Below are 22,943 nucleotides of genomic sequence, written 5' to 3' on the forward strand. Positions count from 1 at the left end.
AGCAGCAGAATATAGATAGATTGGAGAGTTGGGCGGAGAAATGGCAGATGGAGTTCAATCCAGGCAAATGCGAGGTGATGCATTTTGGAAGATCCAGTTCAAGAGCGAACTATACGTTAAATGGAAAAGCCCTGGGGAAAATTGATGCATAGAGAGATCTGGGTGTACAGGTCCATTGTACCCTGAGGGTGGCAACGCAGGTCGATAGAGTGGTCAAGAAGGCATACGGCATGCTTTCATTCATCGGACGGGGTACTGAGTAAGAGAGTTGTCAGGTCATGTTACAGTTGTATAGGACTTTGGTTCGACCACATTTGGAATATTGCGTATAGTTTTGGTCATCACGTTACCAAAAGGATGTGGATGCTTTGGAGAGGGTGCAGAGGAGGTGCACCAGGATGTTGCCTGGTATGGAAGGCCCTAGCAATGAAGAGAGGTTGAGCAGATTAGGATTATTTACATTAGAAAGACTGAGGTTGAGGGGGGATCTGATTGAGGGCTACAAAATCATGAGGGGTATAGACAGGGTGGATAGCAAGAAGCTTTTTCCCCCAGAGTGGGGGACTCGATTACTAGGGGTCACAATTTCAAAGGGAGAGGGGAAAAGTTTAAGGGAGATATGCGTGGAAAGTTCTTTATGCAGAGGGTGGTGGGTGCCTGGAACGCGTTGCCAGCGGAGGTGGTAGAGGCAGGCAACGATAGTGTTATTTAAGACATATCTAGACAGATACATGAATGGGCAGAGAGCAGAGGGATACAGATCCTTGGAAAATAGGCAAAAGGTTTAGATAGAGGATCTGGACTGGTGCAGGCTTGGAGGGCCGAAGGGCCTGTTCCTGTGCTGTAATCTTCTTTGTTTCTTGTTCTTTGCTCAAGAAGTAAGTGTTGAAATTTGGAATTTTCCCTATTTGTGTACCCAATATCTGAATCAAGTACTTTCTGGCCAAGTGTAGCACAGTTAGCAAGAGAATAAAGCTTCCTCCATTCTACCCCAACAGTACTCTACTGTCTCAAATTGTAAAAAAGTACATTCCCATTTTGAACCATGGGGTCTCTCAATGATACTGCCATTTTTGTGACAAGTTAAAGGCAATTCTTTGATGTGGTTCTATCTCCAATTTGAAGCAAATAAAACTAAGGAAGGATTGGATTAAAACAAAAGTGGTCTGGAAAATGAACCCCAGACAAGCTGGACCTGGGAAGGAAGAAAATGAGGTGGAGATTATCAGATGCAGTTAGGAGCTTTGTGAACACTGACTGAAAGCATACTTGAAGTCCTTGGTGTAATGTAACAGCAAAAATAGATGTTGCTGTGTGCAGAAAAAAGGTACTGGTACAATTGGACCAAATCTATGCTGGTGTCATTCTTCCACAGAAACTAACCAATCAAGCACTGAGCTGCAACATTCATTAATTGTAATAAACGGTCATTCTTCAACACATAACCACTTGTCTAATAAGCTGCAATGGAAAAGAAAATACTGAATTCATTTGAACTACATTGTATCCACTGCTTTACAATATACAATGCTCTGAATCAGTACATGTATCAAAATGGTGTAACACTTTGTTAACCACTTATGAACCAAAGTGTTTCTGAACACATCACTTTAAGCTGTCAAATTTCACACCACCTTAAAATATCACTTTTAAGTAATGTACACTTGTGCTATTTAATATGACAAGCTTATAAAATTCAAATCATATCTATGTTTTTCAGTGTTAATTTTCCTATGTTTACTGCTTTACTTACAAGTCACCATCACATGCACAACAGTCTCCTCAATATACTGATATCAAACTCTTCTGGTATGTAAAAAAATATTTTGATATGTTCAACAGTTTTTCTTTTTTTTACAAAATTGTGTCCTTTATGGTTATGGCGTCTTCAGAGCGCCACCTCTCAAGCAGCAACATTATGGCAATACACCACACAGGTCACTGGAAACATAACTGCAAGTGTACATTAAAAAAAAACAATGTAATACTATTAAAGTAGTTAAATAAAGTAAAAATCCCAATATACATCCATAGTCTATCAAAGAATATTGATGGAAAACCAGTATAGTCAAAAGAAGAAAGGTGCTTTGGTTTTAGATGTGTTGCTTATACCATGGATAGAAGGATGTCAGCCAACTTAACTATGGAAGACTTGCTGGGTGTTATCTTTTGAAGCTGCTTCCATCCACATATTAGCTGAAATGGATTTGCATGCGAGAAGGTCCCTTCTTGTCCGAGACTGTTCGATGATAAGGAGTAGTTCATCGACAGAATCAGGAGAAGTTTTTGGTGTGGACAGACACTTTTTCCGGAAAAATAAAGTGAAGAATATAGCAGGAGAAGGGTGGTTTAATATTGTGATGCTGAACCATACTGATTTCTGTAGTGTATAAATGTTGCTCATTCATCTTCATCTAACTCCACTACCTCAGACGTTTCCTCAGGGTTTACTGCAGAATTCATGGCCGAGTCCTCTCCCTCAGCTGCTAGTTCATCCAGAGATCTTCTATTTTTCTGTATAAAAACATAATTTTTGCAGCATAGATTATATTTTGGCAATTTGATACCAATCATTAGATTCCATTTGTACTTGTTTCACCTCTGCCTTGGGTAAAATTAGGCTCCGCCAAAGATTTTATTGTACTTTATTCTTCTTTATAGTTTTATTGATGATGTCCAGGCTCGATCCTCTCCTATTCAATTGAAAATATGGAGAGGTAGCTGGCAAGCTGTTACACTGGAACAGGGAAGATCAGAAAATCAGCACATGAAGAATTGAGGTGCCCGAGCTGCATCTTAAATCACTGTGCCACAGGAAACTACAGTCCTGATGGCCTGTGCCTGTTCACTGGAAATTGCACAGCTTGTCTGTCAGCAGCATCACTCAGCTTTCATAATTGAACTAACCAATTAACTCTGAGATAGTTACTAAATTCTGTTTGCAGTTCAATCTTCCAAGCATTAATCCACAGGTACTACAAGCCTGCCATACAGTAACTGCATACATTTGTTCATCTATGTTTGACTACTTTCCTGAACTACATTGTGAATGCTGATTTTGCACAAACTTGTTGCTTATAATTTGCGCCTTCTCTGTTTTGGTGTCAAGAGAATAGGCCTAGATTCACAGACCTCAGCTACAGCATTAATTTTCATCTCCTTGGTATGGTTTTTAGTCCCTCAGATTCAATCAGGACTGGTTGAAATTGGAACAGGAGCAGTTGTGCTCTGTGCCTTTCCATACACAGCCTTGCCCCCAAATTAGGTGTAACACCCAGTATTTTGCTACTGGAAGTGTGTCAAAAAATGTCTATTTCTATAGAGCAAAGAATTGCAAAATACCGATTACAGGTGATAACAAAATGAGAAGAAAATGTGTACCTAATCTTTCCTAGCATTTAAAAAAAAGTACAAAAGGGTATTGTTCAAAAGTCAGAACAAGTTATTTTTCCTCTGGACATCCTTTATGTAACTTTCCTACTCAATCAGGCAATAGCTCATTTGTCAATCGGACTGTGATAAAATGGCTGACAGAATGGCTTCCATCATTCTGCATTAACTTTGCAAAGGGTCTCAGTAAACCATAGCCGACTAAATGTTGCCTTTCTTTCCTGGTGTTGATTGAATTCCCTGTTGTACTTTTGAATACTTTTCCATCAAAATGTACATGAAACTAGGATCTTGGTTCAAGTTTGCATTCAAATCACAGCCCGTCAGAAATATACTGTAATGCCAATCAGGATCTCTTTAACTACAAAAGAGTGTCCAATTCTTTGCTTAAATGTGGGGCTGTGAGCATTTCATCTAGTTCACGGTCATTTTACAGTATTTGGTTTTATCAGTATTTTCATCTTTTTTTTAAAAAGATAGCAGCAGCTGGTTAACTCTTCCAGCTGCCCATCTTTATCTCTGCTAACGGTGGCCTTGGGTCAAGTGAACACCTAATGACCAGCTCGTGATTTCCACAGGGCAAAAGAACAAAGCAGTGCACCTATTAAATTCACAAGAAAATCCTAGAAAATACAAACAAAAATTAAATCAGAATCACCTCATCAGTTTAAAGATGCTGTCTGAAATGCTCTGCTGCTATAGCAGCTTATCTTAAAGTATCTCATGAGAAACTCAGCATTAACATGGAAGGGTGTGAAGTGTAGAATACCAATTCGTAGGGAGGTAGCAGTGCAATGGTAATGTCACTAGACTAGTCAATGCAGAACCCTAAGCTAAAATTCTGGGCACGTGGGTTCAAATGCCACCATGACAGATGGTGAAATTTGAGTTAAATAAAATCATGTACACTGGTCATGTAACCAGTGTCATTTTTAATAAAAACCCATGTTGTTCACTAATGTCCTGTAGAGAAAGAATTCTGCCAGTCTTATCTGATTTGGCCTACATGAGCCTCCAGATCCCACAACATGGGCTCCCCCACAGGATCACAAGAACAGGAGCAGGCCATTTAGGTCCTTGAGTTTTTACATTCAATGAGAAACCTTACCCTGTTGCAGGCTGATCTGCGACCTAACTCTATATACCAGCCAATACCCCAAGTCCCTTAATACTGCTGGGTAACTAAATTCTATTAATCTCAACTTTCAAATTTACAATAAACTAGCATATATTACCATTTATAGAGAGAGTTCTAAATTTTTAGCTTCCTTTTTGCATTTGTCTTTCTGAATTTTACCCCTGAAAGATCTGGCTCTAACTTTTAGACGATGCGGTCAAGTTTAAGAAATCCAATAGAAATAGTTTCTTTCTGCTGTTCCCTTAATCCACAAGATCATTAAATACAGGAGCAGAATTAGGCTATTTGGCCCATCAAGTCTGCTCCACCGTTCAATTGCAATTGATATGTTTCTCAAGCCCATTTTCCTGCCTTCTCCATTTAACCCTCAATCTTTTACAAATCAAGAACCTATCTATCTCTGTCTTAAATACACTTAGTGACTTGGCCTCCACAGGCCCCTATGGATATGTGTTCCATAGATTAACCACCTTCTGACTTCAATTCCTCCTCATCTCTGTTCTTCACTCTGAGGCTGTGCCTTCTGTTCGAATTTCTCCTACTGGTATCCATTATGTCCACTCTATCCAGGCCTCTCAGTATTCTGTAAATTTCAATGAGATAGACGCTCATCCTTCTAAACTCACTTGAGTACAAACCCAGAATTCTTAACCGCTCCTCATATGACAAGTCCTTCATCCCCGGGATCATTCTTGTAAACCTCTTCTGGAAGTCCTCCAAGGCCAGCACATCTTTCCTTAGATACAGGGTCCAAAACTGCTCACAATATTCCAAATGCAGTCTGACCAGAGTCTAATACAGCCTTAAGTAGTACATCTCTGCTATTGTACTCTAGCCCTTTTGAAACGATTGTTGACATTTCACTTGCTTTCTGTGATGATACAATGCTTTTGAGGTGTATTTTGTCCTGCTTTTCTTTTGAAGACAGGTTTTAAGAGAGGTGAAAAGCTGTCTATTTGAACCCAATAAAGTAAACAGCTTAGGAGGCCATGGGTTCTTTTGTTGAAAAACTTGGAACAACAGAAGCAGCATAGAACATAGAACATAGAATAGTACAGCACAGTACAGGCCCTTCGGCCCACGATGTTGTGCCGGTCTATTATCCTACTAAGATCAATCTACCCTGCATACCCTACATTTTACTTTCATCCATGTGCCTATCCAAGAGTCGCTTAAAAGTCTCTAAAGTATCTGATTCCACTACCACTGCCGGCAGCGCATTCCACAGGCCCACCACACTCTGTGAAAAACATACCTCTGACATCTCCGCTATACCTTCCTTCAATCACCTTAAAATTATTAACCCTCGTAATAGTCATTTCCACCCTGGGAAAAAGTCTCTGACTATTCACTATGTCTCTCATCATCTTGTATACCTCTATCAAGTCACCTCTCATCCTTCTTCGCTCCAATGAGAAAAGCCCTAGCTCCCTCAACCTTTCCTCCTAAGACTTGCCCTCCAGTCCAGGCAGCATCCTGGTAAATCTCCTCTCCACCCTCTCTAAAGCTTCCACATCTTTCCTATAATGAGGTGACCAGAACTGAACACAATATTCCAAGTGTGGTCTAACCAGAGTTTTATAGAGCTGCAGTATAACCTCATGACTCTTAAACTCAATTTCCCCTGCCAATGAAAGCCAACACACCATATGCCTTCTTAACAACCCTATCAACTTGGGTAGCAACTTTGAGGGATCTATGGACGTGGACCCCAAGATCCCTCTGTTCCTCCACACTGCCGAGAATCCTGCCATTAACCCTGTATTCTGCATTCAAATTCGACCTTCCATAATGAATCACTTCACACTTTTCTGGGTTGAATTCCATCTGCCACTTCTTTGCCCAGCTCTGCATCCTGTCAATGTCCCATTTCAACCTAAAACAGCCCTCCACACTGTCCACAACTCCACCAACCTTGGTGTCATCGGCAAACTTAATGACCCACCCTTCCACTTCCTCATCCAAGTCATTTATAAAGATCACAAACAGCAAAGGTTCCAAAACAAATACCTGTGGAACACCACTGATCACCGAGCTCCAGGCTGAATACTTTCCATCTACTACCACCCTTTTGGACAGCCAATTTTGTATCCAGACAGCCAAATTTCCATGAATCCCATGCCTCCTTACTTTCTGAATGAGCCTATCATGTGGAACCTTATCAAATGCCTTACTAAAATCCATATACACCACATCCACTGCTCTACCTTCATCAATGTGTTTTGTCACATCCTCAAAGAATTCAAAAAGGCTTGAGAGGCATGACCTGCCCCTCACAAAGCCATGCTGACTATTTCTAATCAAACTGTGCTTTTCCAAATAATCATAAATACTATCTATCAGAATCCTCTCCAATAATTTGCCCACCACAGAAGAAAGACTGACCGGTCTGTAATTTCCAGGGTTATCCCTGTTCCCTTTCTTGAACAAGGGAATGACATTTGCCACTCTCCAATCATCTGGTACTACTCCAGTGGACAGTGAGGACGCAAAGATCATTGCCAAAGGGACATCAATCTCTTCCCTCGCTTCCCGTAGTAATCTTGGGTGTATCCTTTCTGGCCCAGGGGACTTATCTATCCTCATGTTTTTTCAAAATTTCTAGCACATCCTCCTTCCTAACATCAACTTGTTCGAGCATATCTGCCTGTTTCATGCTGTCCTCACAAACGTCAAGGACACCTCACTGGTAAATACTGAAGCAAAGTATTCATTAAGGACCTTCTCTACCTCCTCGGACTCCGCGCACTAGTTCCCTCCACCATCTCTGATTGGCCCTACCCTCACTCTGGTCATCCTCTTGCTCCTCACATAAGCATAGAACGCCTTGGGGTTTTCCTTGATCCTACCTGCCAAGGTTTTCTCATACCCACTTCTAGCTCTCCTAAGTCCATTCTTCAGTTCCTTCCTGGCTACCTTGTAGACCTCTAGAGCCCTGTCCAATCCTTGCTTCCTCAACCTTAAGTAAGCTTTCTTCTTCCTCTTGACTGGATGGTCCACATGTCTTGTCATTCAAGGTTCCTTCACCTTACCATCCTTTCCTTACCTCAGTGGGACAAACCTATCCAGTACTTGTAGCAACTGCTCCCTAAACAACCTCCACATTTCTGTCGTGCATTTCCCTGAGAACATCTGATCCAAATTTGTGCTCCGCAGTTCTTGCTAATAGCATTGTAATTCCCCTTCCCCCAATTAAATACTTTCCCATACCGTCTGCTCCTATTCCTCTCCATGACTATAGTAAAGATCAGAGAATTGTGATCACTACCACCGAAATGCTCTCCCACCAAGAGATCTGATACCTGGCCTCGTTCATTGCCAAGCACAAATCCAAAATGGCCTCCCCTCTAGTCCGTCTATCTATGAATTGAGTCAGAAATCCTTCTGGTCACACCTGACAAAATCTGCTCCATCCAAACTATTTGCAGGTTTATTAGGAGGTTCCAGTCTATACTGGGGAAACTGAAGTCACCCATGACAACAACCTTATTACTTCTGCACCTTTCCAAAATCTGTCTCCCAATCTGTTCCTCAGTGTCTCTGTTGCTATTGGGGGTCTATAGAAAACTCCCAAAAAAAGTTACTGCTCCTTTCCTGTTTCTGACTTCCACCCATACTGACTCAGTGGACAAACCCTCCTTCATGATTGCCCTTTCTGCGGCTGTGATACCATCCCTGTTTAGCAATGCCACTCCCCCACCTCTTTTACCTCCCTCCCTATTTCTTTTGAAATATCTATACCCTGGAACATTCAACATCCGTTCCTGTCCCTGTGATATCCAAGTCTCCGTAATGGCCACAACATCGTAGTTCCAAGTACTGATCCATGCTATAAGTTTGTCACCCTTATTCTTGACACAATTTGCCCTATCAACTGCTTATCCTTCCTCACAGATTCTCTGCTTCCTCTACCTGCCTGTACACCGGCTACCCCATCCTCTGATCTGAATGGGTGTGGTCAGGTTCCCACAGAACCAGAGTTTTAGTTTAGCTTTCAGTAGTTTTTGGGGTTTTAAGTTGGCTGTGGAAACCATACATCTCTCTGGCCACAGCAAAAAGCTGGAGTTCTCTCCCTATGCAACATCGCATGTGAGACAATCTATTTTATTGAATTTGTCCTTGCCAAAGGTGTGCTCATGGGATCTTACTATATTGGAACAGTTGCTGTATATTAGTTAAATAATCTATTATTCGATTACATTTTCCAATAAAGTTGAAGTTGCATTAATTCTTCTTTCTTTTATTTGCGTTTTATCTGTAGAATAACAATAAAATGTGTTTTGCGTAAAGTCTAGTAGTGTGACTAATCAAATTACATATGGAACAGAACACCTTCCACTTGCCTTTAAACAAAATAAAAAATTAAAGTCCAGGCCATCTCCTTGATATATCTGAATGGTCTGGCCCTTAACATTTCCTAACTGCCAACTGCATGTTAACCTTCTGAGAATCCTGAACTATTGCCCTTAAGTCCCTTTGTGCTTCAGATTTCTGAAGCCTTTCCCCATTTAGAAAATAGTCTATGCTTCTACTCTTCCTAGTAAAGTGCATGATCTCAGACTTTCCCACATTGTATTCCATCTGCCCATTCCGCTGCTCTGTCCAAGTCCTTCTGCAGCTTCCCTACTTCCTTCATACTACCTGTCCCTCCACCGATCATTGTGCCACCTGCAAACTTAGACACACTGCCCTCAGTTCCTTCATCCAGATCATTAATGTATAACGTGAAAAGTTGTGGTCCTGACACTGACCTCTGTAGATCTCCACTAGTCACTAGCTTCCATCCTGAAAGAGACCTCTTTAACCCTACTCTCTGCCTTCTGCCAGTCAGCCTATCCTCTATCCACACCAGTATCATGCCCCTAACACCATGGACTCTTATTTTATTTAGCAGCCTCCTTGCAGCACTTTGTCAAAAGCCTTCTGAAAATCCAAATATATCATATCCACTAGCTCTCCTCTGTCTAACTTGTTAATTTCCTCCTCAAAAAAATTCTAACAGATTTATCAGACACGACCTCCCCTTGGTGAAGCCATGCCGACTCCACCTGTTTTACCATTCACTTCCAAGTACTCCACAATCTTATCCTTAATAACTCTAAAATCTTACCAGTGACTGAGGTCAGGCTAACCAGTCTACAATTTCCAGTCTGCTGCCTGTCTTCTGTTTTAAACAAGGGTGTTACATCAGCCATTTTCCAGTCCTCTGGGGCCCTCCCTGACTCCTTGATTCCTGAAAGATCATCTCCTCAGCTATCTCCTTCAGACCCTGGGATGTAGTCCACCTGGCCTGGGTGATTTATCCAGACCAGATATCGTTTCAGCTTCCCCAGTGCCTTCTCCTGAGTGATGGCCACTACACTCACCTCCGCTCCCTGACTCTCCTGAAGTTCTGCTCTACTACTGGTGTCTCCCAGCATGAAGACAGATGCTAAGTGCCTGTTCAGTTCCTCTGCTGTTTCTTTGTTCCCCATACTACTTCTCCAGCCTCATTTTCCACAGTCCAATGTCCACGCTTGCCTCTCTCTTACCTTCTACATATCTAAAAATAAAACTCTTATTACTAGCTAGCTTACCCTCTTATGTCATTAGTTGTCCTCTGCTGGTTTTTAAAGGCTTCCCAATCCTCTGGTTTCCTACTATTGTTCATCATATTGTATGCTTTTTCTTTTGCTTTTATGCTGTCCTTGACTTCCCTGGTCAGCCACCATTGCCTTGTGCTCCCCTTTGTATGTTTCTTGGGATGAATTTCTGCTCTGTCTCCTGAATTACCCTCAGAAATTCCTACCACTGATGCACAAACATTTTCTCTGCTTGGGCTCCCCTTCCAATCAACTCTCTAACCAATCAGCAGCTCCCTCATGTCTCTGTAGTTACCTTTACTCAATTGTAATACGGTTACATCTGATTCCACCTTCTTCCTCTCAAGCTGCAGCGTGAATTCTATCATTCTATGGTCACTGCTCCCCAGGGGGCTCCTTCACCTTAGGCTTCATTAGGAAGCTTGTCTCATTACCCATCATGAAATGCAGATGTGCCTGCCCCTAATGGGCTCTACCACAAGCTGCTCCATAAAAAAAATTTATCTTGTAGACATTCCACAAATTCCTTTTCTCAGGATTCACTACCAACTTGATTTTCCCAGTCCACCTGTATATTGAAGTCCCCATAATTACTGTAATAGTGCCTTTCTGACATGCCTTTTCTATCTCCTGATTTATTTTCTTCCCCATATCAAGGAAGACTGTAAAAGTTGTGTCTTACACAGCATATACATGCCTAGGCTGTCCAATAGTTCCTCATAAGACAACCTACTTGTTCCACCTATTAGTCTTGTAAACATTCTCTGAACTACTTCTAATACATTTACACCTTTCCTTGAATAAGGAGACCCATGCCATACACAGTACAATAATTCAGGTATGGTCTCACTGCTTTGATTAATAGAAGTATAACCTACTTAGATTTATGTCCAATAGCCCTTGCAATAAAAAAAACATTTTATTAGTTTTCTTAATTACTTGCTCTAACCTGCTACTAACCTTTTGCAAATAATGCACCAGGATACCCAGGTCCTTCTGCACCTCAGAGCTCTGCAATTTCCCACCATTTAGATAATATGCTTTTTTAAAAAAAAAATTCTCCATGCCAAAATGAATAATTACACAGTTCCTCACAATATACTCCTTGAACCAGATTTTCTGCCTACTCACTTAACCTATCTTTAATCCTTTGATAGCTTCCTTATGTCCTCTTCACAACTCATTTCCTATTAATCTTTTTATCTTCAGCAAATTAAGCATGGAACCTTCATCCAAGTCATTTGTGTAAGATTGTAAAAATTGAGGCCCCAGCACTGATCCCCTATGGCACACTATTTATTACATCTTGCCAACTTTTTATGATTGCTTTCTGTTTGATATTAGCCAGCTAATCTTTCCATTCCAATATGTTAACAACATGAGCTTTCACTTTCCATGATAGTTTTTGATGTGACAGCTTATCAAATGCCTTCTGGAAATAGTTTATTGGTTTGCCTTTATTCATAGTCCATATTACTTTCTCAACGAACTTCAATAAATTTGTTAAACATGATTTCCCTTTCAAAACATCATGTTGACTCTGCCTGATTACGTTGAATTTTCCAAGAGTCCTGCTATTGGTTCTTTAATCATAGACTTCTAACATCATCTCTATAGCTGATGTTAAGCTAGCTGACCTGTAGTTTCCTGGTTTCTGTCTCCCTTTCATTTTGAATAAGGGAGTTCACTAATTTGTACTCAATAGATCCTTCCCTGAATTGAGGGAATTTTGGAAAATTAAACCCAGTCTTTCAACTATCCCACTAGACAATTCTTTTGAAACCCTATGGTGAAAGTCCATCAGGACTTGGAGACTTGTCAGCCCGCAGCTCCAACAATTTGCTCAGTGCCACCTCCCTGGTGATTCTAAGTTTCTTGAGTTCCTCCCTCCCTTTCATTTCTTGATTTGCAACTAATTTTTTGATGTTCTTCATATTCTTTATGGTGAATACTGATGCAAAAACCAGTTTAGGTCATTGGTCATCCCCTTATTTTCCAATATTAATTCCTCAGATTTGCTTTCTTTTGGACCTACATTCACATTGTTAACTTTTTCTCCTTTTAAATATCTATAAAAGCTCTTTGATGACTCACGTCAGAGATTATAGATCCTTAGTTTCTGAACATATTCAAAACAGGGAATAACAGACTTTTGGATATCACATGAATTGAGGGATTTAAAGCTAAGTGTTTGGATGACATAGCTGACCATCTGTAATCTTCCTAAATGGTGGAGTGGGATCAAAGGCCCACATTTGTGCTCTTTTTAAAATTTTTACTGCTAGACCAAGGAAAATAATAATTCTTTTTCCTTGAAGTCCTTTGCAGTCACTTTGTTTTTCACATAAAGAATTAAAGTGTTCTCACTAATTCTCTTTCAAAAGCTGTTTGATTGACACTGCATCGTAAGGGCACAATTGCACAGGGAACTTTCTGTTACACACACAAATGCAGCAACAAAATAAAACAACCATCAAAAGAACTGGAGGAAAAACATTTACCTCTTTTCGATATACATAACAAGATGCTATTGCTACCATCGCCGATTCTCCCAGAAAACCAGCAAGAAGTGAACCAACACCTAAAGCAGCTCCATGTATCCTAAGAAATACAGAGATGCTTTTATAAGTAGATACAATGTCATTATTGAAAAAGTAAACAATTCAGAATTTCTTTATACAACATGCAAAATTATCCAAATATTTGACATCATTCAGTTTATTAATTAGGTTATAAGATTATATTTGGGGATCATCAATCTTATTTTCTACTGAATACTTCAAGGGACTTGCATATGTGCTCTTGTATAATTTTGGTGTGTGGGAGATTATTTAGTCACTTTTTAATACAGAGAATAGATTTCATTTTATAGAAGTAAAACAACTCCAGAAATCACTCCATTATTCGGTGAATGATTAATTTAAACTTAATTCTTTGCTATTTTAGAGTTGAGGTCCCTGCACCAACTCACGTGGCACACCACTTGTGCCAGCCTGCTGCCTGAAAAAGACACATTTGTTCCTACTCTCTGCTTCTTGTTTTTCAACCAATCTTCTACACGTGCCAACATGTTTAAACCACCCCTCCTCACCCCACCCCATATACGAATTTTGGCAATCAATATGTGTGCGCCTAGCTTCCACAATCAGCAGTATCTGACATACATCAATGGGACATTAATCAGATCTGTTTTAGCAATTCTTGTTGAGGGATAATTATTGATCAAAATAACAAGGAAATTGCACCTACTCTTTCTTGAAACAGTACTAAACAATCTTTTATGTCCAGCTGAGAGTTCAGGTGGGGCCTTAGTTTTAACATTCCATCAAATGGCACATCTGACAATGCTGCACTCCTTTAGTATTACACTTTGGCATAAAAAATGTATTATTTAAACAGCGAATGACTGCAGGAATTCTGAGGTGATGACCACAGCAAACTAAGTACACGAGCCTCAAGAAGTTAGGTTGCAGGTACAGCAAGTGATTGAGAAGATTAATAGGATGTTATCCTTTATTACAAGAGGATCACTAAATGCAAAATTATGAATGTTATGCTTCAGATATAAAAGGACATTGGTGAGACCACATCTTGATTATTTTATGCAGTTTCAAGGAAGGATGTAAGTGCGTTGGATGTTCAGATGAGGTTTACTAGACTGATGTTAGCAGGCTGTCTTCTCAGGAAAGGTTAGCCAGACTGGGTTCAATTCCACAAGAGTTTAGTGACAAGCCACTGGGACTAAACAAAATACATCTAAGGGAGTGGAAGCGAAAATTAGAGACACTGACAATGATGTTTCAATGTTCCCGAGTACCAGTATTGAGGACTAGAGAATTGCAGATATTACTCCTTTGTTCAAAAAAAGATGGGACGAACAATTACAGACTAATTACAGTCAGTTACTTCAGTGGTATGGAGACTTCTAACTACATTTATTTGGGATAAAATTAATAACCACATGGGTTAATTCAGAGAGTCAGCATGGATTTGTAAAGGGAAAATCATATCTAACTAAATTGCTGCAGATTTTTAAAGAAGTAACAGGGTTCGTGAGGGAAAAGGTCATTTTGTGGTCTACTTCGATTTCCAAAAGGTGTTTGATTCAGTATCACATAACAGACTTGTGGGGAATATTATGGACCATGGAATAAAAAACACAACTGCAATGTGGATACAAGATTAGCTGAAGGGTAGGAAACAGAGTAATAATTAACGGGTACAAACACAGAATGCTGGAAAAACTCAGATGGTCTGGCAGCGTTTGTAGAGAGAAAAACACAGTTAACGTTTTGAGTCCAATACAAGTCTTCTTCAGAACACTGTTCATGTTGGAAGATTCGTATCAGGCTTGAAACGTTGACTCTTTCGCTCTCCACAGATGCTGCCAGAACTGCTGAGTTTCTCCAGCACTCTGTTTGTTTCAGATTTCCAGCATTTATTTTGCTTTTATTCAAATGGATAATGGGTATTTTTCAGACTGGAGGAAAGTTTGAAGTGAAACTATGCAGGGATTTCACTGGCATCTTTGGTTTTCCAAATATATATAAATGATCTAGATCTTGGTGTGCAGGAGACAATTTCAAAAGTTTGCAGATGACAAAACTTGGCAGAATTATAAACTGAGAAGGACAATGTAGAAAATCAAACAGATATTAGCAATATGGTGGCAGATGAAGTCCAATTTGGAGAAATGTAGGTGAAACACTTTGGTACAAAAGAACATGTGAGACAGTATAAAATAGAGGTTACTATTCTGAATGGTGTGCAGGAACAGAGAAACCTTGATTAAGAAGTGCATAATTTATTAAAGGTGGCAGAACAGGTACAGAGAGCTGTTAAAAATAAACAGCATTCTAAGCTTTGCTAATAGGGACATAGAGTACAAAAGCAGGGAGTGCAAAAGCAACTAGAGTACAGTGTACAGTTCTGGGTGCCACAATTTAGGAAGGATGTGAACACATTGGAGAAAGTGCTGATGACATTTAATTGTACAGTTCCACGCATGAGAAACTTTAGTTATGGAGATGGATTGGAGAAGTTAGAACGGTTTTCCTTAGAGAAAGGAATTCTGGGTTGAGATGAGGTGTCTGTGCAGAGGGGATACGGAGAAACTGTTCTCACTTATAAAAGGATCGAGAACCCAAGAGCATAATTTTAAAGTGTTTTGTAAAAGATGCAAATGCAAGGTGGAAAAAGTTGGGTTTTTTTTCTCAAGGAGGTTATATGTTATCATGTAGACAGAAATGTAGATTTGACGTTACAATCAGATCACCCATGATCTCAATGAATGCCCTACTCCTGCTCCTGATTCTTATGTTCATGAGTGTTTTTCACACAGCAAGTGGTTTGGGTTAGGGATGCACAGCCTGGAAGTGTGGTGGAGGCATTCAAGAGGGCATTGGATAGTTACTTTAATAGAAACAATGTGTTGGGTTATGGGGAAAAAGCAGGGGCTTGGTATTATCAAAATGTTCAGAGAGCCGACGCAGACACAATGGGCCATATGGATTCTTGCTGCACTATTACAATTTTGCAGTTCTGAGTGAGGAATAACTTGATGTATGATGTAGGTAAGATTTTAAGTGGTCTTGATAAGGTGGGTGTGGAAAGGGTATTTCTTCTGATGGGCAAATCCAGAACTAGGGGCTCTGTTTAAAAGTTACGGGCCACCCTTTTAGGGCAGTTGAAATTAATTTTTTTCTGAGGATTTTGCAACTTTGGAATTCTGTGCCACAGAAGGCAGTGGAGGTCAGGAGATTAAATACTTTTAAGATAGATATCGATTAGATTCTTGTTTGACAGCAGATTCAAAGTTATTGCAGGTAGAGTGGGATGTGGAATTCAAAATACAAAAGAAACAGCCATGACATTATTGAATAGCAGAGCAGGCTTGCAGGGCTGAATGGCATACTTCTGCTCCTAACCTCATATGTCGAGGGTCACTTTGGATTGTGTACTCAAAGTTCTGGAGTGGGACAAATCTATCTCAGGGGTGAGAATGCTGAGCGAAGGCTGACGCTATGGATGATGTTAGTACAATTAGGCTTTTGATACAAGCCACAAAGTCCAACAGCCACCCAAGAATTACGTTACAATCACAAGCAAGACTAATACTAACCCCATATAAGGGAGAATGATCAGACTTGTAATGAGAAGCACTATCCTCAACACTGAACTGGGTGCCAGCACAAAAGTCTTCTTTAAGGTCATCAGCCAACCAGTCAGGTGTGCTCGAATTGTAACTGTAAGAAAGAGTGAGTGGTTAATAACATATTGTGGTACATCTCATCTTTCTAAAAAAAAACTTGTGTACGGATGTTCATTTTAGTTTCAAACAGCCAGAAAAATCTGTTTCTGTATCACTGTTAGAGATTTAGGCGATGCAAGTGTATTCGAAATAGACCTCCTACTTTCAATCTGTGCGAAAATCAAAATAGTGATCTTTGCTGATCTCTTCAGATACAGTGCATGTATTATATTTCCCCAGATCTAAAGCTTTAGATTGGATGGGTGATGAAACAGAAATCTTGCTGTATTCTGCTTCAGTCCTTATTGCAGTATCCAAGCTCATGGGAGATCAAGTAATCACAGTAATGTCAGCCAGGTAACCAAGACATTACCGACAAGCTTTGGCTCTGAAAGGAAGCAGTGAGAGTGAAAAGACAGGAAAAATGAGTGCACCAGGTGATGCTCTGCACTAGAAACAGAAATTAATAAAATTGCTAAGTATCTAGAAGTGACCATTATGTGGCAATTTATTCATGCTCATGACTGATTTTCCACTAAGTGATAGATAAATAATAATTTAATTATTATAATTAATGATAATTAAATTTGTACGCTAGGTGTGGTTTCATTTGGATAAATCTTACATAAATTACTGTATGGAGCTTTTCTCACTATCTGATTATATGCTTTATAATAGTATTCACGGTATGTAACAGGCAAACACTATAAATCGACAGAAGTCACCCGCAGCATAGAGGAGAAACACATTGTGGCAAAGATAAATGAATAGGAAACCATGTGTCACAACACACTTTACCAACCATCTTACTCAATATTTCTCAATGTGCAAAACCCAGATAACCCTTTAAATCCAAAGTTTAAAACTTGCCTCAATGTCCTCAATACCTTTGTTAACCTTGTTACGATCTAGTATAAGCATTACTCTACCCCCAGTAGGGCTGAATTATGCAAAAACAGAATTGCATTGAATATTTGAGCTATTTAATTGATGTATTTGTATTCAAACAACTTGGAATAGGAGCAAAATGTATGCACAAAGAAGTGAAGCAAGGTCAGGAGTGACTCCAGTTTCAATGCATTCCAGAGTTAATAGCTGTCGACTTTCACATTATAACCTCCAAAAACAGGATAGCCACCTGCAGGACTGACTGTCGTCCAGTCGCTGGATTGTAAAGACAAAGATCCCCAGACTCTAGTCCAGAGATCTAGGAAAGACAAGTGGAAGTGGTGTATAAATAAGGCGAGGCAGGATTTTATCACAATGCAAATACATGGAAATAAGGTAGTTGCCGCTCAAGGAAGAGAATTTAAAGTCACCATTTAGACCCTGAGGAAAAGTTTTCCACAATGTGGAGGACCAGATCTCTTCATTCCCACTGTATCTTCCTACCTTTCTTATCATTACCTAGGGGAAAGTTCTGCCCTATGTTCTTATTTGGATGAGTTGATCAGGAAAGCCACTGACTTGGTAGGAACTACCAAGCTGCTGCAGAAGCTGAATACGACAAGTGGAAGGCATATGTAAGGGAAAACAGATTTGCAGAAAAACCCAAAGCTTTATTGAAAATAAAGGCACTGATCTTATACACGCCCTTCCACTACTAGCTGAAACTGCTCTCCACTCCAACCCTGTCACTAGTAGGTGCGGTTCGATCAGGTGTTGGAATTCTGAGATTCAAAGTTCAACACCAATTGTCTGCATTTAAGTGGCAGCTTGAACTTTCATCCCATAATGTCCTTCATAGGAGTGTTATCAAATAAAACCATCAAACATAACAAAGCCAAGTCGAAAAGGGAGCTATTAAAACAATATTCAGTCATAGAGGCAGTTTTAAGAAACATTATAAAGGAGCAGATGGGAGAGAGCCAGAGAGGTTTAGGCAGGCAATTCCAGAACATAGGATTGTAACAGTTGAAGGAGTCACTGTCTGTGGGGGAGTGGAGATGCATATGAAATCTGAATTGGAGTGCAGAGATCTATGAATTCTGGGGCTGTAAAGAATTAGAGTAATAATTTATTACAGGCAAAGGTAAAGCCTTGGAATGATTTAAAAATAACCACGAGAATGACTAACCTGAGCTGCAGACCTGGAGCTAATGTAGGCTAGTGATTGTGATGAATAAACAGAACTTGGATCAATAATCACGATACAAGCAACAATTTTGGGAGCTCAGTCCAATGAAAGATAGAAGTTGGCTGGGCAGCCCAAGGACATTGAGTAGTTGAGTTCATGGTCTCAGAAAATGGATGTGGCTTTCAACATTTGCAACCACTTTTATCCAGAAATGCCGAGTGGGTGATCCTTCTTGGACTCCTCCTGAGACCCTAGCATCAAAGTTGCCAGCTATCAGTCAATTTGATTCACTGCATGTGATATCAAACAAAGTCTGAAGGCACTGGAAATTGCAAAGGCAATGAAAAGAAGCCATTGCAAACTATTCTCTGGCAATAACTAAACTGACAAGAATGGACACTAAAATAAAACAAAGAATTATAGATGCTGGAGATCTGAAACAAAAAAAAACAAAAATCGCTGGAGAAACTTAGCAGGTCTGGCAGCACCTGTGGAAAAACAAAGACAGTTAACTGTTTGAACCCAATGACCATTCTTCAGAACTCTGCTGAATGACAGAACATTATCGCCAACTACAAAGACTACAGAAAGGTCAAGAAGGATCAGACTTATTGTCACATAAAATGCTGCTTGTGACTTTAATGCTGGCCATTTTGTAACAGCAATGGAGAAGAATCTGTTTAGAGGGACTCAAATATGAAGTTCCAGGGAAGGTGAGTATGGATATGGGAGGTAATGACACATTCAAGAACTTTGAAAAAGGGAATCAAGGTGGAGCTGATTACTTGCAAAATTACAGGGATTAAACTAAACTAAACTTTGGAGGAGAGAAATGATAACAGTAAATTTGAAGGCGAGTGGGATAGTATTTGAGGGAGTGAACCATCAACAACATAAATAACATTAGGGCCAGAAAGACAAGTTTGACAATCAGCAGACTGGTGGTAATAAAGTTATCTGAGTACAAGGTAGCTCTTATGGACATCTAGGTTGGGGATAGTTTGGCTTGATGGGCTAGGGTAAAAGGTTAGTATTCTATTTCAGGATAACCAGAGGTCTGTTGTTGCTTTGTGTACTTTGTCTGTATCTAGCAATGAATGGCTAAAAATGTACCTGAGGGCTGAATCTTATGTATTTTCGGCTCAGTGAGACTTGAGTGAAAAGTTCATTCAGGGTCTTTCGCTACGTGGTCTAGCAAGTTTTTTTTGCCATATCTTACCAAATATACCTCATTGACCACATAGCCTGCTTGTATCATATCCTACATGTCCGATTCCAACCCCATCTTATCACTCACTGTTCTCAGAACAACTTGCCACTCAGCAAACATTCACCAAAAGACTGGCATCTTTAAAAAACTGCTGTGTACCCAGACAAGCATTGCCAATCTATAATTGCCACTCATCAGCAGCATAATAGCACAGTAAACCATAATGCCCACAGCTAACACTACCCATACACATACCCCATTCTGTTGCCTCCAGTCTGGAATTGTTTAAAGACATATTGATCAGAATTCAGGACCAGCATGTTCCAGTTAGGAGGAAGGACAAGGATGGCAAGGTAAGGGAACCTTGGATAATGAGGGAGGTTGTGAATTTAATTAAAAAGGAGAAAAAAAAAGCATATGTAAGATTTAGGAAGCTAAAACTGGACAGGGCATGTGAGGAATAAAAGCAAAGCAGAAAGAACTCGAGCAGGGAATCTGGAGAGCAAGAAAGGGCCAGAAAATGATTTCGGCAAGTAAGGTTAAAGAGAATCCCAAAGCATTCTATACATACATTAAAAACAAGAGAATAACTAGGGACAAGATAGGACCACTCAAGGATACAGGGGGGAACTTGTACTTGAAGTCAGAGGATGTGGGCGAGATCCTAAATGAGTACTTTGCATCAGTCTACACCCCAGAGAAGGATACAGAGTTTAGTGAGATTGGTGTGGACCTTCTAACATGCTGGGGCATTTTGAGGTCAAGAAAAAACTGGTGTTGGGTTTCTTGAAGAATATTAAGGTAGATAAGTCTCCAGGGCCTGATGGTATCTAACCTCGGCTTTTGAAAGAGGCAAGACAGGAGATTGCTGGGGCCTTGACCGAGATCTTTGTATCTTCGCTGGCGACTGGAGATATCCCAGAGGACTGGTGAGCAGTTAATGTTGTTCCTCTGTTCAAGAAGGAACTAGTGATAATCCAAGAAACTAAAGACCAGGGAGTCTCACATCGGTAGTTGGGAAGCTACTGTAGAGAATTCTTAGGGATAGGATTTATGCGCATTTGGAAAAGCAAGAGCTAATTAGGGATAGTCAGCATGCTTTGCGTGGGCCAGGTCATGTCTTACTAAACTGGATTGAATTTTTCGAAGAGCTGACGAAGTTGATCGATGAGGGTAGAGCAGTGGTTATTGCCTGCATGGATTTTAGTTAAGACTTTCAACAAGTTAGTGGTAGAGGGGTGTTTTTCTGGCTGGTGGTGCATGACTAGTGGTGTTCTGCACGGATCAGTACTGGGACTTCTGCTGTTTGTGATGGATGAAAATGTAGATGGTTGGGCTAGTAAGTTGCAGATGACAAAGACCAATGGAGTTGTGTAGAAGATTGTCAAAGGATACAGTGGGATGTAGATCAGTTGCAGATGTGGATAGAGAAACAGCAGATGGAGTTTAATCCAGGTTAAGTGTGAGGAAAGTGTACAGTTAATGGCAGGACCCTGAACAGCATTGATGTACGAAGGGATCTTGTGGTTCAAATCCATAGCCTCCTGAAAATGGCCACGCAAGTAGACAGGGTAGTAAAGAAGACATATGGCATGCTTACATTTTTGGTCAAGGAATTGAGAACAAGAGTCAGGATGTCATGTTGCAGCTTTACAAGGCTTTGATTAGGCCACATTTAGAGTACTGTGCTCAATTCTGTTCACCACATTACAGGAAGAATGTGGAGGCTTTGGAGAGGGTGCAGAAGAGGTTTTCCAGGATGCTGCCCGGATTAGAGGGTATGAGCTATAAAGGAGAGGCTTGAAAAATGTGGGTGGTTTTCTCTGGAGCAGCAGAGGCAGAGGGGAGACTTGAAAGAAGTCTATAAAATTATGAGATGCATTGATAGATTCTGACCATTAACCTTTTCTCTTCCCAGAGTTGAAATGTCTAATACTAGGGTGCATGCATTTAAGGTGACAGGGGGAAAGTTCAAAGGAGATGTGAGGGGCAGGTTTTTATTTTGTTTTTACACACAGGGATTGGTAGGATTCTGGTACATGCTGCCAGGAGTAGTGATGGAGGCAGATAACGTAGGGGCATTTAAAGGACTTTTACAATAAACGCATGAATATGCAAGGATTCACGGGTCAGGGATGTCTCAGATCGACTGCAGGACATTCTGAAGGGGGAGGGTGAACAGCCAGCTGTCGTGGTGCATATAGGCACCAATGATATAGGTAATAAATGGGATGAGGTCCTACAAGCAGAATTTAGGGAGTAAGGAGCCAAGTTAAAAAGTAGGACCTCAGGAGGTAGTAATCTCAGGATTGCTACCAGTGCCACATGCTAGTCAGAGTAGAAATGAAAGAATAGGTAGGATAAATGAGTGGCTTGAGAGATGGTGCAACAGGGAGGGGTTCAGATTTTTGGGACATTGGGACCGGTTCTGGGGGAAGTGGGACTATTACAAATCGGATGGTCTACACCTGGGCAGGACTGGAACCAAGGTCCTAGGGGGTGCTTTTGCCAACGCTGTTGGGGAGGGTTTAAACTAACATGGCAGGGGGATGGGAACCAAATGAGGTGGTTAGTGGACAGTAAGGAGGTAGTAACTAAAGCCTGTAAGGAACTAGATAATGAAGTCAGTGTGACTAAGGGGAAGAGTAGGCAGACAGCAGATGTGGAACGCAAAGGGACAGGTGGTCTGAGGTGCATTTGTTTTAATGCGAGAAGTGTAGTAGGTAAGGCAGATGAACTTAGGGCTTGGATTAGTACCTGGGAGTATGATGTTATTGTTATTATTAAGACTTGGTTGAGGGAAGGGCAAGATTCGCAACTAAATATCCCAGGATATAGATGCTTCAGGCGGGATAGACAGGGAGGTAAAAGGGGTGGAGGAGTTGCATTACTGGTCAAAAAGGAATTCACAGCTGTGCTGAAGGAGGGCACTATGGAGGACTCGAGCAGTGAGGCAATATGGGCAGAGCTCAGAAATAGGAAGGGCGCAGTAACAATGTTGGGGCTGTACTACAGGCCTCCCAACAGCGAGCGTGAGATAGAGGCACAAATATGTAGACAGATTATGGAAAGATGTAGGAGCAACAGGTTGGTGGTGATGGGAGATTTTAATTTTCCTAACATTGACTGGGATTCTCTTAGTGTTTGGGGTTTAGATGGAGCAGAATTTGTAAGGAGCATCCAGGAGGGTTTTATGCAGCAGTATGTAAATAGTCCAACTCGGGAAGGGGCGATACTGGACCTGGTGTTGGGGAATGAGCCCGGCCAGGTGGTTGAAGATTCAGTAGGGGATTACT

At 40.6% G+C, this 22,943-nt stretch overlaps 1 protein-coding gene across 1 annotated transcript in view; it reads right to left on the minus strand.

The window, feature by feature from the left end:
* Nucleotides 1–593: 593 nt before the first annotated feature.
* LOC109924700 (progressive ankylosis protein-like) overlaps nt 594–22,943 on the minus strand; it is a 113,075-nt gene continuing 90,725 nt past the window's right edge. Inside the window, exons 9-11 of the mRNA XM_048608733.1 lie at nt 16,232–16,355; nt 12,612–12,711; nt 594–2,514 (exon numbers count right to left, since the gene is read on the minus strand). Coding sequence (XP_048464690.1) covers nt 2,401–2,514; nt 12,612–12,711; nt 16,232–16,355 — 338 coding nt within the window. The 3' untranslated portion in view covers nt 594–2,400. The remainder of the gene's footprint in view (nt 2,515–12,611; nt 12,712–16,231; nt 16,356–22,943) is intronic.

Source organism: Rhincodon typus, chromosome 2, assembly GCF_021869965.1.
Source record: "Rhincodon typus isolate 14 chromosome 2, sRhiTyp1.1, whole genome shotgun sequence".
In the NCBI taxonomy this organism is placed as follows: domain Eukaryota; kingdom Metazoa; phylum Chordata; class Chondrichthyes; order Orectolobiformes; family Rhincodontidae; genus Rhincodon; species Rhincodon typus.